The sequence below is a fragment of the Ambystoma mexicanum genome, chromosome 1q, assembly GCF_040938575.1.
Source record: "Ambystoma mexicanum isolate Mex_15411 chromosome 1q, UKY_AmexF1_1, whole genome shotgun sequence".
Taxonomy (NCBI): domain Eukaryota; kingdom Metazoa; phylum Chordata; class Amphibia; order Caudata; family Ambystomatidae; genus Ambystoma; species Ambystoma mexicanum.
Genome location: NC_090922.1, coordinates 434199098 through 434217441, shown reverse-complemented (window position 1 = coordinate 434217441; position 18344 = coordinate 434199098). Strand labels below are relative to the sequence as shown.

The 18344-nt window shown below is 47.3% G+C and overlaps 1 protein-coding gene across 1 annotated transcript in view; it reads left to right on the top strand.

Moving 5' to 3' along the window:
- LOC138528325 (heat shock factor protein 4-like) overlaps positions 1 to 18344 on the top strand; it is a 731255-nt gene that overhangs the window by 250236 nt on the left and 462675 nt on the right. The window contains exons 5-6 of the mRNA XM_069639844.1: positions 1902 to 1977; positions 4354 to 4418. Of these exons, the coding sequence (XP_069495945.1) occupies positions 1902 to 1977; positions 4354 to 4418 (141 nt within the window). The remainder of the gene's footprint in view (positions 1 to 1901; positions 1978 to 4353; positions 4419 to 18344) is intronic.

Here is an 18344-nt window from a genome sequence, read left to right as displayed (position 1 = left end):
TTATAGATTTAAGGGGGTATCTGGTCTTTCCATCGAAAGCCATACCATCGAATACCATACCATCAAAAATGATTCATTGAATTGCCTTTCCATCAAAAAGCATATTCCTTGAATTTTTTTATGGTTAATTTCGATGGGTAGGGTTAGCGTTAGGGTTAGGGGTTGGGGTTGGGACTAGTGTTAGATTTAGGGTTAGATTAGTGTTAGGATTAGGGGTAGGGTTAGGGGTAGGGTTAGGGGTTAGGGTTGGGGCTAAAGTTATATTAAGGGTTAGATTAAGGGTTAGGGTTGGGGCTAGTTTTAGATTAAGGGTTAGATTAAGGGTGAGATTAGGGTTAGGGTTGGGGCTAGGGTTAGATTAGGGCTTAGGGGGGTTGGGCGTGGTGGTTGGAGGAGTTGGGGGGGGGAGTTTAAAAAGAACATTACAAGAGCTAGCCAGTGCCGAAATGTCAGCACTGGATAGCTCCATGTAACGTTTTAATGTAGGAAATTAAAAGCATTGAAATGCTATCTTTTACATTTAAAAGTACATATCCATTCAATGGAAAAGTTTTGATGCATATGTACTTTTAATGTAAAATATAGAATGTCGATGCTTTTATTTTCGATGCATCTTTTTCGATGCAGTGGCATTTCGATGCATCGTTTTCGATGCACTGACTATAACCCTTAAAGGCCATGCTGCTGGCTGAAAAGACCTTTTCTGTCAGGGTGTGAAACCGCTTATCATCACTATCGGGAGGGATAGTAGGATAAGCGGCTGCTCTGGGTGTGGACGTGGAAGCTTGTACAACTCAACTCTCAGGGGTTGGGTGTTCTGAGAGAAAGACTGGGTCCATACTAGAAGGTTTATATTTCCTTGGAAGGGTTTTATTGACAGCTGGATTAGTATCTGAGGTCTCCCAGTTTGCCATAACCCTCCTCTGAAAGGCTGGCTGAAAAAAAGATTTGGGAAAATGTTGAAGGACAAGCAAAGGTGTGTGCCAGTTACCCATGCCGTGTAATATTGTGTAGTCCCTGCTTCTGCCAGAGAAAGTAAAAAGTAGTGACCTTATCGCCAAATCTCTGTTCCCCCAAACTTTCTGCGTTCTCCATGAGAGCAACTATGGAGCTAGAGTGACTATATGATGGTCTTTTCCAAGCAGACTCAACAAATTTGCTCTTCAGACAGTTTTAATAAATGGGTTCATGGAGGTGCCACGCATTTGGCCTGACATCTTGTCTTCGATGTCTATTACAAACAAACAGTTATAAGCCATCTTTTGTTAGTGATTTCACATTGTTTTTTTTATAGAAATATTAAACATCAGAAACGCTGCTCAGGATTGAAAGGTGGATGGTGACAGAGGCCCCTATCTAGAACATAGAGTCAACAACTAGGCAATACCAGGGCTGGCCTTCATGATCATTTGAATAGTAAAATCTAGTAAGAAGTTTTGGATATTCACAATGAATGTGTATGTGTAAAAAGTACATACAAGCAAATTTGGCTGCAATTATTTGTCCATTTGTTGGTCATTCTGAAAACTTGATTGAATTTTAAGATTCGGTGGGCCGTCAAGTAAAGAAGCCTGATATAATTGGAAATGATAATAGGAGACAACATCAGCAATCATTGCCAGCACATGTCCAGGTAGGAGGTTCATCCTGACCATTCAGGGCCAATGTGGTGCTGTGTGCTGAAACAACGGTGCACATCCCACCTTGCTACTAGTGGCATGCACACAACATAAATCCTGATGAGCCGCACTCTCCAGAGCCACACAGTGGGGCATTTATCAGAGAGTAAACTTGCTGAATGCTGTCCCACATACAATGCACAATATATGAGAGGATTTCAATGGAGCGTCATAAAGCATTTTGCCTTTGTCGGTTTTACGCATTTCATTTTTCCTTTCTAGGCAGAATGAAGTTTTGTGGCGGGAAGTGGTGTCGCTTCGACAGAATCACTCTCAGCAGCAGAAAGTCATAAACAAGGTAATGCTGTAAACCTACTAGCACAGATGCACCATCGCACTTGAGCGATCTGAACGACACAAGGTCTAGTAAGATCGTCTGTCTTGTCCTCCCTCCGTCTACCCTTCCTTGTCTTGTCGCGCCTAGAAACACTTATGTACAGGCGCGTTATAAATGACTTATCATATCATATTGGCCCAGTACATCCCATGCTGCAGGATGCAACACACATTCTCCTTACAAGTGTAAATTTAGTGGCATTTTCGACACTGTACTAATTGACAGATTGACATACTGTAAGTAACACTTGGACAATGTGGTGGAAATTAGCTTGCATATGCATCTTGTGATGTGGATAAAGAATTGGGCAAATGACCGCCAGTAGAATGTAATGGCTAATGGGGTGTCTGCAGTATGAGACAAAACTACAAGTGGACTTCTCCATGGTTCAGCTCTAGGGTCCACATTTATGAATCATCTGAAGGAAGGGCTTTGCATAGCATTGCTATCATATTTGCTGACGGCGCACCAACGAAGAAACCTGCACTTGTGTAAGGAGAATGAGATGTCATTCGGATGAATGTAGCATCATGAACAGGGAGCCTACGAAGCGACAACTGAAATCTGTATCCAGTGATTTAATCGCAAAAAGAAATCATCGAGGGGCGCTCGATTTCTTTTTAACCCACTATCCAACCATTTCCCCAAATATTCTAGGACTGGAGTTTGTTTATATAATTGCACCAGTCCTAACTTATGTTGGGAAGTGTGTTTAGTGGGTTAAAATAAATATCGAGTACCCCTCAATATTTTTCCCCAGAAATGAAATCACATATAACCCTGTATGGTTGTTAGAAGCTGAATTGTGGTTATTCTGGGAAAACACTGTGAAATAAGACACAATAGATAAGAAATATACAGTCTGCGTTATTATCTATTGAAAAGAAGGAATACTTCTGTAATTGATTGCATTAAAAAAGTACAGCGAGCACAGATAGAGAAGTCATACTTCCAATTTACAAGCCAGAAGTAAGAACTGTTTACTCACATTTGATCACCCCTCCAGCCACACTCCAAAGCCAATAGTTGTGGGTGACTGAGTGACACTAATTTATTAGCCACAACTAAAAGAGATTGACACATTTCAGGACATAGAGAGAACAGTGCTTGTCCCTTTGTGGAAGTGGTTTTACATTGGCAGCCGGCTTGAGGGGGGGCAGCCAATCAGTGGTTTGGAATTTCCTGAGCGCTGCTAACTCCAGAACTGAGTTGACAGAAGAGAGTTGCCAGAGTTGCATTAGTGCTGCATTTTGATATGCACACAGATCCCAAACATTGAAAAGTTATTTGATCAAGCAAGCACGAAGCGGATCCTTCTGATACCCTTGTTTGTTTCCTCATTATTTGAACAGGTGCGGGTAGGGGTTGGGTTTATTCAATTATATAATGAAAACACGCCCACTCTCGTTGTACACACATCACATGCGCAGAAAAATGTCGGGCCTGCCCCCCAGGTAGCAGAATCACATTTAAACGTTTTGGAAGTCCTCAAATGACAACGAGTACATGAGACAGTATATGGACGAAATCATAACTTTTTCCCGAAGTTTGTTCAAATACGTTTAAATATCCTAAGTTTATCTCAGAATGAGTGGGGAATTCCGTAGTCCATGCTGCATGGGAGTAAGGTGCAGTTTAGTTAGTAAGATGTGGGGGGTTCACGGGGGCAGGGGGGAATCTACGCTCTGGCCGTTTGCCTGCATGAAGGGCTGTTATCCTCAGTGTACACATGAATTGGTGGCATGGTACATGTACACTTGAAAGGCTACATTCCTGTTCCTAGAGGTCGTTGACCAGTGTGGCTCGTCTTGGGCAATGCTGGTCACGTGCTTTGAATGTGGCACTCCAGTAATGGGTGTCGTGGGCGATGCAGGTGATGCGTGTTGCTTTATATTTGGTACTATTTTGTGCATGGGAAAAATGCGTCAGGATCTCTGAAATGCTTCCCTCCTTCAAGAGGCAAAGCCAATGTGCTTCCTTTTTTTTACTCCACCTGCGCTATGTGATACGTGTGCTCCAGCGCTGATAGTGGGAAGAGCCTCAGAGAATCAACACTTTTTTAGGAAGCAGACGCTATGCAGTACTTTCATCTGAAAATGTTGGATTTTTTTCTTTCAAAAATTGGCAACTGCCCATATGTATTGTTCCACAATTGAAGCTGTTCGCAGGTTTTGCTAAACTGGAATTTTAAACCTGTGGTTTTTCGGGTTGCCTGCATGGCAGTTTTACAAATGTGAGCACTGGCGACCCCTTCTGTGGGCGATGAGCGGCATGTGCGCGTGGAATGCGTCATCACTGGCCTGATTAACACCTGACCTTTCTGCTTTCCACCCCCAGCTGATTCAGTTTCTCTTCGGCCAACTGCAATCGAGCCCCAGTGCTGCTGGGATCAAGAGAAAAATGTAAGTACACACTTGCATGACATAGACATGTTCACTGGCGGACAATGGTCGCCCTGCACTGAAAGCACCAGCTCAGCTCGCTTCAGGGGGCTTTTTGTTAGGGGGGCGGGGTCACCTGACTTGCTCACCGCAGTGACTGCAAATGAATGGGACTACATTGCTGAGTGAAACCTGCTGACTGCCCTCGTTCAGCAGTCTTTAGAGAAAGTGCCCCATCAGCTCGTGGGCCTTTATGCTGGCCACAAAGAGCAGGTTGGCGTAGTACTGACCCTTGTACGGAAAACGGTGAGGTGGGGTGATATGTGTGGAAACACCTGCTTTGCTCTCTTAAACACGAGCAACACTATTGTCACTGTTTTGGGGAAGACTCCCGATGCTGATAACAAATATCTCTAACATGGATTCCATTACTCCAAACTTTCTAGAGTGGGCCTCAGTGTTGATGATGACAGGTGGAAGGAGTGTGAACAGATTTGCATCTGTTAGACACCAGGGCCCCTTTTCAATCCACTTTCCAGGCTTCAGCTGCCTTTGAATACGCGTTTGCCCAGTATCTTTGCAGGTTGAGTCTGCAGCACCAGTGTGACAATAGGCCACTTCCTTTTTCTTATTCTTACTTGTCAAGATGTATTGAGACTCTCAATGTTGTGGTGAAAAAAGTCCTGATCCAGTCCCACAATGGTGAGCAATGTGGGTGAAGGACAATGAGGCGCGGGGGTCTTTGACGGCCCTGCCAGTATCTAAGAAAAGATAAGATGCTGCAGTGGCTTTTTTGGTCTCCGGCGGCCTGAACGGGATGTGGCTGTTCAAGAGCTCCCAAGCCAAGTAAATACAGTCATCCTTAGAAGCCAGCGAGCGATGAAAGGACTCCTCTAAATGGCTTGCCACTAGACTTGCCAACATCTTGAGACAGAAACAGGTCTCGTCAGATATACATATGGCAAACACATCCTTATATCTTCAAGTGGCGAGAAAAGGTGACGGCAATCACCACAAGAGAGGGAAGTGGAAAGCCGGTTAGACAGGAAGCGATGCATACCCTTGTGTATCTGCTCTTTTATAGAAATGCTGGCTGTTAGTTACTACATAGAATATTTTTATTTTTAATATGTGTATTCAGCTTGCATACAAAAGAGACAATACGATGAAAACGGAGCTGCTTGTAAATTCTATTCGTTAACAACTTAAATATAATTCAGATATGCAAGGATATTGCCACTACTTTACTGAGGCTTTCTTAGCGAAACATTACAAAGTCAATGGGCCTCATTCCGAGATTGGAGGTAGTCATGGAGCTATTTGCGCCATGACTACCTCCCATACCGGGTCCGGGTCCGACCTGGTTCAATGGGAACTTACCAGTCCATTCTAACCCTGGAGGGACCGGTAAGTCCCCATTGAAAAATCCATTCCCCATTCCCATTGAGCCCTCAGAGGGCTCAATGGGAATGGGGAAGTAGCTAATAACGGTACCGCAATTTGCGGTACCGTTATTAGCTCTCTGGTCCCTTAGCAGCTCCCGCTAAGGGCGCCTGGTAAAACCAGGCGCCCATTGCGGGACCCGCTAAGGGACCTCGGAATAGGGCGCAAAGGGATTACCGGCACCGATGTCCTTAACGGTGCCCGGTATCCCTTTGCACCCACCTTGGAATGAGGCCTATGTCTATAGCTAAAAGCCAGTTAATATAAATCACATCATTTAAAAAGGTGAGGAATATTAAAATTGCGATAATAACTTGGGATCTTATTAAGACATCATAGGGAGGATCACATATTACTATGAAGGGGACAGAAATTAGGGAATAATTCAGAAAGTAAGGGGAAGGGTCTCAGTGCCAAAATATATTTAAGTACAGCCAAACGAGCTTAGCTTGGAAAAAAGCAAACTTAACATACCATCCTACTTTAAAAACAAATGTATAAACTATTTGTACTAAATTACAATTTTGGATTGTGAATCTATAAAAAATCATGTATATTAAGTACAGTGGAAAAGAACATATGTTAATAGATAGAGGACCACCAAAATTTACTTTTCAGAAAAGGGTCCCCAAAGTAGATCAAATGTGAGACATAAGAGCCATAAATACTGCCAGCCATGACGGTCGCATTGAGGATGGCTTTCACATGTGCATGGTCTTTATATCACTAGCTTTGCGAGTATGTACAGAACTGGTCAAACCCCCTACACGGGTCTCTGTCTACTGTGAAGTCTGACAGCTTTGTCCTGCCACTCATCTTAGGTTATGTTATCTTGCTTTTGTATAATGCCTCCTGTCATATGGTATGGTGTCAAAGAGCTCTTCTGAGGAAGGGTAAAGGAATAAGAATCACAGTGCTTGCCTGAGCAGTGGTTGACATGAAGACATTGTGTATGTAGATGGAGGAAGAGGGAGGTTAGAGAGGAGGCTTGAGAAGTTTGAGCGGGACAACACGATGTGTACAGCGGTACCAAATGTTTCCTGGCACACAGCTGTATTCTATGGGGCGCTGCAGATATGGAGCAGAGATAGTAGGATTCCGGCGAGAACAGAAACGCTGGAGCATAGGTTTGAGTTTGTAGCATTGTCGTGCTAGAATGTTGTAAAACACTCCAAGATAGAGGCGGCGAGATGAGGTGCAATTAAATCCCCGGGAAGCGAGCTACCGGATACCCAAGAACTAAAAAGGGCCCGTGCCAGGGCTAAGGACCACAGTGCCACACAGATAGGAAGCCCGAGGATCAGAATATCGAGATTCATTCCATGAAATGGAAATTGAATGAGATATTCACTCGGCGAGTGAGACACAATTGGGCCTCATTACATGGATGGCGGAGAACCATGGCGCTATTAGCGTCATGGTTCATGCCGGTAAAATACCGGCACCGCCTTGGCGGAAAGAGGAATTACCGCCCCATTCCAAGGTTGGCGGGCGGTAATTCCCCCTTCCACCATTGCCCTTCCCCATTCCCATTTATGCCCCATAGGGCTCAATGGGAATGGGGAAGGCGCTAATTACGGTACCACAAATTGCGGTACCGTAATTAGCTCCCTGGGTCCCTTTGCGGGTTGGTTTTTAACACCTGCAAAAAGCAGCTGTTACACTATCGCATATACTTACTCTCTCTTGAAGCCTGGAAGGAAAGTGTTTCAAAGCTCTCTCCTGGTTGCTATCCAGGCCTGCCCATTGCTGACACTTACGCCAATACTTCCTCCAGACAGACTATCACCGACATCCTCTTTGTTGCTCCCTCTCCAGACCTACAGACTCCCCATATGATCTCTATCCTCTCCTCTTTCTCCTTTTTGCCCACTAATGGTGGTACCATATGGGAAGCACTCTTGGCACACTTCCCATCCTCGAAGTGTATCATTAATGTGTATCACAATAGCACAGTCATGGCCCAGGGTTCTCAACCCAATCTCCTTCTCCTTGATCAGTGACTTCTGTCTCTCATAAACTTGCTCCTTTCTCCCGCTTCTCCTCCTGCTGCTCCTGATCTCTTCTTCACCAGTGACAGGTGTACCACACCCTTGTACACCTCCTTGGACAACCTTCAAAGGTGGCAACCAGCTTCACATAGCTACCCTGAATGCTCGCTCTACTGTAAAACACTCCTCTGATATCTGTCACCTTTTTGAAGAAAGGGGCCTCAACATCCGTGCTTTTACCAAGACATGGTTCAATGTCAGCTCTGTCACTACTCTTGACAATCTTCTTCCAGAGGAGTATAAAACCCTCTCCAAGCCCAGGCTCAACCGGTCTGGCGGCAGAGTAGCCCTTATCGTCCCTGAATGGGTCCCTGCTGCTATCATACCCACTCAATCTTACTCTTCTTTTGAATGCCTCGTCCGCAGGCTTCGTGTCTCTCCTTCCCTCTTGCTTATTCTCACCACCATCTACAGGACCCCTGTCCCCATCTCCAGCTTCCTTTCTGAAGGGGCGGATCTCACCGCCTCTCTCCTGACTTCTACCACTGAGCTTCTCCATCTCGGGGACTTTATCATCCACCTTGACTCCCCTGAAGCGGCCACTGTACTCTTCTATGACCTCTGTGACTCTCTATCCCTCACCATTCGTCCCTTGGGTCTGACCCACTCTTCCGGACACACCCTGGATGCGCTCATCTCAGCAGAGCTCCCTATCTTTAACACTCTCACTACTCCCCTTTCCTGGTCTGACCACGCTCGCCTCTCTTCCCACCTTGTGCTCTTCAGGTTACCCGGCTGAGCCTCTGCCTGCGCTGCCAGTCTCCTTTGCCATCATTCGACCGATGAAGCGACTCTCAGTCGCCACTTTTGCCGCCACCTTCATCCCACCTCGTTCTCCTGCTTTGTACTCTCCCATTGACACAGCCCTCACTAACCTTCACCTCTCCATCTCCAACACCCCTGACATCCTTGCCCCTATCATGAGGATCCTCATGAAGCCTACCATTGCCAAAGCCAATACCATTTCTCCATCTGCTCCAAGAAGAGGGCCTATATTGAAGCCTGCATCTCTGGAGCCACCATAATACGACTGACCTGTTCAAAATCTGCAAGGAACTCGCCAATCCTACTGCAGTTTCCACCTCCCCTCTTCCATCCCAGGCCCTCTGTATAGCAGTGGCCTTCCACTGCACCACTAAAACACAGGACATCCTGTCCTCACTTTCCTCTACCCCGCTTCTCACTCGCCCATCTGCTCCCATGCCTCTCTTGTCCCCCCTCTACACTGCCACTCTCTCCTCCTTCTTGCCCAAAGCTTCCGATGACCTCTCCAGAGTTGTCTGCTTTATGAAAGTCTCCTCCAAACAGGTGCTCCCTTGTTCCTCCAGAACTATTGAGGACAACATCTCCTCTCTTGCTCCTACCTTAGCTGACCTCTGTAATCATTCCTTTGCTACTGGCTCCTTTCCCCCACCCCTGAAGCACTCCTCTGTGCACCCTCTCCTAAAAAAGCCATCTGCAGACCCTTCCTGCCCGGCTAACTCTCTCCCTAACTCCACTACCCCTTTCCTGGTCAAACTCTTGCAGAAGTTAGTCATCTCCCAACTGATTCACCACACCGAGCTTGTGGGCTGTCTCCATGACCACCAGTCTGGCTTCTGAGCATCCAGAGGCATGGAACCTGCTCTCCTGAACACCCGTGAAGACCTGCTCTCTAATCTTGACTCCAACTCTCCTTCTGTTCTCATTCTCCTTGATCTTTCCTCTGCCTTTGACACAGTCAATCATTCCATCCTCATGAATTGGCTCCGGAATACCCTTGGCTTCACGGACCGGGCACTGGACTGGATGACTTCCTTCCTATCTAATCGCCCTTGCCAGGTGCAACTAGGCCCTTTTCTCTCCTCCACCTCACTCTCTACCGGTGGTGTTCCTCAGGGCTCTATCCTATCGCCATGGCTCTTCAACATGTTTGTTGCCCCCTTGCCCTCTTGAACTCCTCCTTTTCTCCTCATTTCAGTGTTATGCTGATGACACACAGTTTTCCTTCAACCGTCCCTCCTCTTCCCCCTCTCTCATTTCTGACTATCTGACTGCTATTCAGGCATGGTGCACTGCTAATGATCTGTCTTAACGCCAGAAAGACTGAGATCCTTCTCAATGGGACCACTGCTCCCTGCTTCCCCCCTACTCTCTAGCCGCCTTCCTTGGGTCCTCTCCCCTCACCATCCTGTGAGGCCAAAAACCTTGGTGTCATCTTTGACTCCTCTCTCTCCTTTTCCCCTCACATCATGGACCTTGCCAAGAAGGCACATTTTCAGCTTCACCTCCTTAGAGGCATTCTCCCCTTCCTCATCTTCCCCCAGAAACTCAATGGGCCTCATTATAAGCTTGCCAGTCCAGAAACAAGGGTGCCAGTAAGCTTGCTGGCACCCTTGTTTCCAGACCGGCAAACTATGAGTCTGCCTGCGGGAGCTGCTGTGCCCGACTGGTCTGAACCTGCCGGGCGCAGTGGCCACGGTCGGCAGACTCTTCACAGGAGCACCGGCACTGTTGCTAGCAGTGCCGGTGCTCCTGTGTCCCCACTCCCATAGAGTTCAATAGGACTCTATGGGAATGGGGATTAACAAATATACCGGCGCCTGACTTCCCAGCCTCGTAATGAGCCGATGGGAGCGGAAGATCGGGTGCTGGTAAAGTATTATGGGTCTGGCGGCAAATTGCTGGTAGTACCGACAGGGTTACCGCCAGACCCGTAATGAGGCCCAATGTCTCTAGAGCTCTAGTCCTCTCTAGGCTGGACTACTGTAACAGCCTCTTTCCTTTCTCCGCTGATTTCAACTAATCCAGAATAGGACTGAAAGACTTATCCTTGGCCTCAAGTCCAGGGACCGCATCACTCCATCCCTAACATCTCTCCACTGGCTCCCATTTGCTGCGAGGATCAAATCCAAGACCCCTTGCATCATCCACAAGGCTTTCTGGGGCATTAAACTCTCTCCCTAAATACCTAAATGCTAGAGCCCTTCGATCCTCTAGCTCCAACTCTCTGCAGGTCATACTTTTTCCAAGAAGAGGGGGGGTAGATCTCTTTTTTCGGCAGGTGACTCCCTCTGGAATAGCCGCTCTGCCGCTCTTCAGATTTGAGCCGGGCCTCTTTAGGTTCTGGAAACTTCTCAAGACCCTGCTCTTCTGTACTCTTTCCCCCTCTCCATTCCCTGCTAATTCCACTTCTGGTCCCTCATGAGTCTTACAGGCCCTCCCTTACCAGTCTTTACCAGCACTCCCCCTCCAGCACTGCCCTCCTGATCGCGACCAGCTGCCCTCCCGGGTCTGGTCCTCCCCCGCCCTCGCACTTACCTCTGGCATTCCTCGCATTTACCCCCCTGAGCTCCTCTCAGCACCTTCTCAGCACTTCTCAGCCCCCGTGCCCCCTCTTTCCCCTACCCAGTAGGCAGTCCCCCCTCCCTCCCCCTCCTCAATTTGCACTTCTTTTACTGCTCTTGCACGATACGAATGTCACAAGGCCTAGTATTACCATTTATTGTTGTGTTGTATTATTTCCTCTGTTCCCTTCCCCTTTTGCTTTGTGGTGCTTGGAAACACCATTTGTTGCCTAGGTGCCTTATAAATATTAAATAAATAAATAAGCGTGCCTTTGTCAAACGATGCAAAACACCCAGGTTACCATTTCACATAATTTTTTGTTACGATTCTAAGTCTTGAAAAGAAAGCCTACATGCCATTTTGTATCTTTTTGCTGAATTGCATTCTGGTATTTGTAGTCTTCATGATGGAGGAAAATAACACAGCAGTTTTACTCTTTCTGTGTTTCTACTAGGATTCCTATATATCTGGAGTACTTTAATGATGACTTGTGTACTTTCAAAGTCCTCTTTATAAAACAGTATTGTTGATACCCAAAACAGAGGATGAGGAGGGGAAACGATCAGAGGCCAAATTGGTTTTGATGATTTACCAGGTCCATGGATGTGGGAAGATATGATATGATATGGTATTTTATTTATATCACGCTCATACACACGTGTTTCAGAGCGCAACAAAGCAAGGGAGGGGGACAAGGGAGGACAAAACAACGATCTTACTAGGCCCAGTGACATTGAGAACGCGCAAGTGCAGGGGAGAGGGAAGGGGAAAGTGCAAGGGAGAAAGTGCAAAGGAGAGGGGAGAGGTGGAAAGTGCTGAGCAAGGAATAAAAATAACAACTGGTAGTGCAGCCAGCAAGGTGATAAGTGCAAGGTTTAAGGGACAGACAAGGGGTGTCTGGTTGGTGCAGGTAAGGGGACTGTAGGGTTACAGATACAGACCCAAGTGCAAGGATTGCCAGGAGGCAATGCGGGTGTGTTTCTGGGTGGGCAGGGACCCGGGCCCCAAATCAGAGGGTAGCCAGGTGCACAGAGCCAAGCAGACAGTCCAGCAGGGGAGAGGAAGAGCGAAGGCAGAAGCAAAGAGGAAGGGGCTTGAGGAGCTTCCGGAACCGGAGATGATTCTCCTCAAGTTTCAGAGTGGCAGGGAGGCTGTTCCAGAGGGAGGCTTTCTGGACTGAAGATGTTGTACCTTGAAAGTCAGCACAGGACAAGGGAGAAGGTCACGGTACATGTATGCTGACAGTGTCTGCCCGATTTTTTCATAGTGTGGATGCCATCCCCTCTCTAGTGTTTTTGAGGCCGGCATGCAAAAAAGCTTTTATGCCCAAGTGCTCAGCCACCAGGATTTCAACCCAGGACCGAAAGCTCTCATGGCACACACTTGCCCACAAGACCACGTGAAAGTGTTTTCAAACCTCATGTCTTTTTTATTTTATTTAGTTGTTTGTTTATAACACTTGGAACATACGTCTTTTTACTTCATTTGAATTAGTAAGCATGATCAAATCAAATACATTGTTGATGGTCAAACACATAGGTATTGAATCATAGCAAAAAAGGGAATTGGTAGCACACTTCAGGGGGGTAAGGTCAGCCACAGCCAGGTACACCCGAAATTCAGACCATATGTAGCTTGGGTTTGGCGACATTAGGTTTTAAGGTGATATACAATTCTTCAGAATTGTTTGCCCAGACCATGTCCTTCAGCCATATCTCCCCCGTGGGAGGCTGTTTGTGCATCCACCTATTGACCTTTTGGCTAACAATAAACCAAGATTCAAGAGTCTGTGCTGGGGTACGCCCATTCGACCAATGTAGCCAACCAAGCAATCGCTCACCGATAGATTTAGCTGCCCCCCAAGTATTTCGGTCAGAGTGGCCTTCAGGGTATTCCAGTATACGCACAGTTTAGGGCAGGACCAGAGCATGTGCAGTAGGTGGGCCTTATCATCTCCGCATCTGGCACACAGCTTAGTCACTTTGGTGCCGAACAGATTCAACCTTGCTGGGGGGGGAGGGAGGGGTAGTATAGTCGGTTCAAAACTTTGAAGTGTATAAGCCTGAACTTTAAATTCAGTGAAACCCCTTTTGACAATGCTCAGTGTGCCCTCCACTGAGTGTCAGAGAAATATACCAAAAGGTCTGTGCCCCATTTGGAGTGTGCACTACTTGGAGTACCAGGGTCTATAGATTTTGCTAGTTTATAGAGTGTTGAAATACTTTTCTTAGTTGCGGTCCCCTGTAGTATGTATGCTAGACATGAGTGTGATGGTGGCTCCCCAAGGAATGCCGGCCAATGTGCTTGGACCGCGGCGCGCATCCGCAAATAATATAGCATTTGCAAAGGGCTTCCCCCTATGGCCGTCCTAAACACCTCCCACTCTACAAAACGGCCATCCTTATATAAGTCACCAGCCTTGCAGATGCCCACCACATCCCAAGCCTTGACTATCCCCGGTCCTGGGTTGGAGGGAGCATCGAGGGGAAGAAACCTGTCTTATAGTGGTGTTTGGGTCCCTCTACCCATTAGTCTCTTCGATGCCTCCCAGGTGGCTCTCACCAGGTCCAACCGATGCTGTGCCCGATGTGCACTGCTAACCGGGAAGGAGGTTCTATTTTTTAAAGTCGTGAATGTGGTAGTGTGTGATCGGACGCGGCCCAGTAGGTCGCATAATGCCCCTGTGCCACAATATGATACAGTTGAGGTCAGGCGCGCCAAAAACCCCCTCCTCGTATGGTCTGGTCAAATGTGTCCACCTCACTCTTGCCACCCTTCTAGCCCATATGAAAGTTGTACATTCCGTCATAATGTCGTGAAACAGCTTGCGGCCTGGCAACAGCAGTATATTGTGAAACATGTAGAGCATTTTTGGGAGTATCACCATTTTGATTAAGGATAGCCGTCCCGCCATTGCCATCAGTATCTTCCCCCACTTTTGTAGTTTAAGCTTGAAGACCCCCATGTATGACCCATAGTTCAGTTCTCTGGTTTGACCAGGGGTACGTGCTACTACTATCCCTAGAGAATGAGTTGAGTATGCAGCCCACTTCATCCCCATTGTGTGAGAGATTTCCTCTGTCCTGGCAGTCAGGGGAAACATTTCTGATTTAGTGCTGTTCAAATGCAGACCGGAGTACCTCCCAAAACCCACCACGGTGCTGAGGACCCCGGCCAAGTTAACCTCTGGATCGCTTATGTACAGTGATATATCATCAGCGTACAATTATATAATTTCCAATCTCCCTCCTAATTGTATGCCAGCTCTGCGGTGCTCAGTTCTTATCTTGTCTGCCAGTGGTTCTATTATTAGTGCAAATAACAAAGGGGATAAAGGGCACCGCTGTCTGGTGTCCCCAGCAAGCTGTAAGCGTGGAGAGTCGCAGCCCTTTGCTCACACGGGGGCATATGGACATGAGTAGAGCCGCTTCACCCAGACTATGAATCTCGGTCCAAATCCGTAGTTGGCTTGGACCTAAAAGAGAAACTGCCACGACACAGTATCAAAAGCCTTCTGCATGTCCAATGACACTGCGACTGCCTGTGTCTCAGGGGGGGTCATAGTCATAACGTTAAATACCCGTTGGAGGCACAGCACAGTCGACTGGCCAGGTATAAAATCTGCCTGGTCAGGATGTACCATGTGTGTCATCATCGGGGAGAGGCGCGTTGCAAGTATTTTGGTGTCTGTGTTAATAAGAGACAGCAGCCTATATGACCTGCAATCCTCTGATGTTTTATAAGGTTTAAGAAGGAGTATAATGATAGCTTCCCGAACGGTGTCTGGCGGCATCCCCACTTCAAGCGCCTCTTCCCAGAGCTGCACTAGATTTGGAGACAGCTGAGAAGAGTATTCTTTGTAAAACTCAGCACCCAGCCCATCCGAGCCGGGGGCCTTGCCACAGGGGGAGATCTGTTATTGCTATCTGAACTTCCTCTAATGTGATCGGCTCCTCGAGTGCATCTCGTGTCGCGACGGAGAGCAAGGTGGTAGGTATCCCGTTTTTATATTGCTCTGTATTGCTCGCAGGGGCACTTCCCTTAGATTGCTACAGGGCCTGATAGAAATCAAAGAATACTTTATTAATATCAGCTTGGTGGTAGCTAGCCCATCTTTGGGAGTACAGACCTAAGGAATGTGTGCATTCCCAGTCTCCTGCTTCACCAGACGTGCCAAAGTACACCCCGGTCTGTCCGCCTCTCTGTACCTCCTTGTCATTTGTGGCCTATCCATGAACCACACCTCCCTGCCCGCTAGATCCCTATATGCCCCCAACGCCAGTTTTATTTCAAGCTGTAAATCCGTATTAGGAAATAACCCACCCCTCCGCTGCAGAGCTCTGAGGTCAGCCTCCTTTTTGGCCAGATCTCTTCTGATGCGCTTGAGGACACCAAACTCAGCTGCCACCGCGACCACCCGGATAAACACCTTGAGAGCCTGCCACATGGTTGCCACCGTTGAAATGGAGCCCACATTTCTTTAGAAGTAGAGTGCCAACTGTTCTCGCATGTGCATCGAGAAGGCTGTGTCTAATAGCGCGGCTGACTTGAACCCCCACAGTGGGCGGGACCCCCCAGCTGCAGGGAATTCCAATGTGAGTGATATCAGGGAGTGGTCCGAAAGGGATCGAGGCAGGATCTCACACTGTGAAACCATGTTGAGCAGTGGGGAGCATACCAGCCACATATCAATGTGGGAGTACATGTTGTGAATGTGCAACGTTCCTGCTAAACCGCCATGGAGAAGTCTGGATATATGTGAAGAACGCTGGATTCAAAGCGGAGGTTCCCAATCTCTCTTGCCAGGGTAAGATATGGTCTCTGTCTCTGTAGTTCATGACCACAGGGGTGGTCACCAGGTTTAGGCTTGGTTGCAAGTGCTCAAGGGGCACGTTCGATGGTGAAGTGGAAGGATAGCCTTGTGGTGCCCAGCAGTGTCCTGAGTAGCTTCTCAACCACCATCTCCATGTTGCCACGGAGGGCGTTCTCTGGCAGTCCCACAATGCGTAGGTTGTTTCTTCGAGACCTTGATTCTAAGTCGTCGCACTTAGCCTTCACCGTTTTCATGTCTTTTCGTCAGAGTCTGCAGGGCCGTAATGTCATCTTCTTTTGTGTTGATCCTACTTTCAGTCGCTGTAATTCTCTGCATCGCCTTTTCAAGTTGGGCCCTTATGGAGGTGACTGTCGTAGTAATATCGTCCAACTTGCCATTGACAGCGCTGAACCCTTTGGTCACAGTATCAATTATCTCCTGCATGCTCAGTGGTTCAGAAGCTGCGTGTGCATCTGAGGCCAGAGCGGGTGCCGCTGACAGCATTTCATCCGTTTTGGATGTTTTTGTCATGTAGCAATCCATGCCTCCACCCTTCTTGCTCCCTGCTCCCTTTGTCATGGCAAAATGCTGCGAAAACGGCCGTTTTGTGCAAAAACAGCATCTTTAAAAAAAAAAACTTTTTTTTTACTTTTTGTTTTTTTTAATTAATCTGCAAAAATTACTGTTTAAAAAAAATAATACTCAGGGTGCCAGGTTCTCAACTTTTTTTTACACAAGAAATGAAATGCGCTAACACATCTCATCACTTGTGCCCCAAAAAAGTGCAGCCCAATCCACAAGGGACACATGAATGGGCACATTTTATATGCGCGCCCTTTCAGATGGCCTTTTTCACCTCGTTGATCTAATAAAGTGGCGTTTCTGTCAATTTAAAAGTGCATCCCTCATTCCCAAGCAAGATGCACTTTTAAATGTGCAGAAATTGTAGGCAACCCTACGCGCTCGGGATGTGGGGCTGCCACTGCATGACAGGGTCTTTCCTGACCCTGTCATGCATTTCTTTTAAGGTATGAACCGCTGCTGTGTCGCTTGCATTTCTGTTCCTCAAACAGGATAGAAATGCATTTTCTGGGTCGCATTTTACAGCGGCAGGCACCTGGAGGGCCTGTCCCTGTGAAAGGCGCTGGGAACTTGCAGAACACTGTCGGGAGAGCGATTCTATTCAAAGTACAGCCCATTTTGATGACAAAAATCTATCGAATGTTACAATTTGACCTATTTCGTCCCGTACTATTCGATCGATTTTTATAAATACTGAACATGTGTTGCGGAGGTGTCACCCGCTCCCCATGTTCAGTATTTTTGGTCTAGGGTGGTTGCAGAAGTGTTTTCCCCTTTTTCCTCAAAATTGGAGGCGGGGACAGAAAAAAGAAAATAACGAAAAAGGGACCCTGCGGAGTCGGATCCGACCCGCGTTAGAGGGACGGATCTGGCACTGCAGGGTTGCAGGGGAAGCGGCAGCGACCAAGCAGTTAAGTAGGGGAGGGGGTGGAGTGGTGGTGAAAGGTACATTTTGGGTTGTTTGGCTGAAGTGCAAATCAAATCGCAGCGAAATTGACTACGGCCAATTCCGCCGCAAATAACTGCACTTCGGTCAAACAACCCAGAACACCATTCAAGGCAGCTGGCCAGCGCACAATTTGCGCTACAGCACAAGCCTGTGGAAATGCACCGGTCACCTTTGAGAATAAGGTGACGTGCTCATTTCCAAAAATGGGTTGTCTAAAAATAGCATATCCTCCGTTTTTTTTTTAAATGCCCCATTATTTGAGGAACTGGGTCAAAATCTACATTTAAAAAAAAAAAAAAAAATGGTTACACTATGAGAGAGAGGGAGAGTGATGGGTGAGATGTGAAGTGATGGGCAAGAAAGCAGAGGGAGAGCAGTGGGTCAGAGGAGGAAGCGCTGCACAAGAGAGCAGAGGAAGCAGTGATGCGGTGGGCCAGAAATCTCAGAGCGAGCAGAGGGAGCATGTGGTCAGTGAGCCAGAAAGCAGAGAGGAAGCAGTTGGCCAGAAAGAGGCAGTGAGCTGCAGATTGGGAAAAAAGATGAGGGAAGAGTACGATAGAATGGGAGAAAGGATGCAAGATGCAGAAGCAGCACAAAAGAATGAAGGACTGTATATTGCGGGAGGAATTTTAGAGTGTAAGGTGTGAGTTGGGAGTATGATTTGGAGTGTGGCAGGGGCTGGGCAGTGCAAATTGTGACTTGACAGTGTGACATAGCATGTGAGGAATGTAAGTTGTGATGGAGAGTTGGTGAGATTTGTGTTGGTAAAAGAGGTGTGTGGG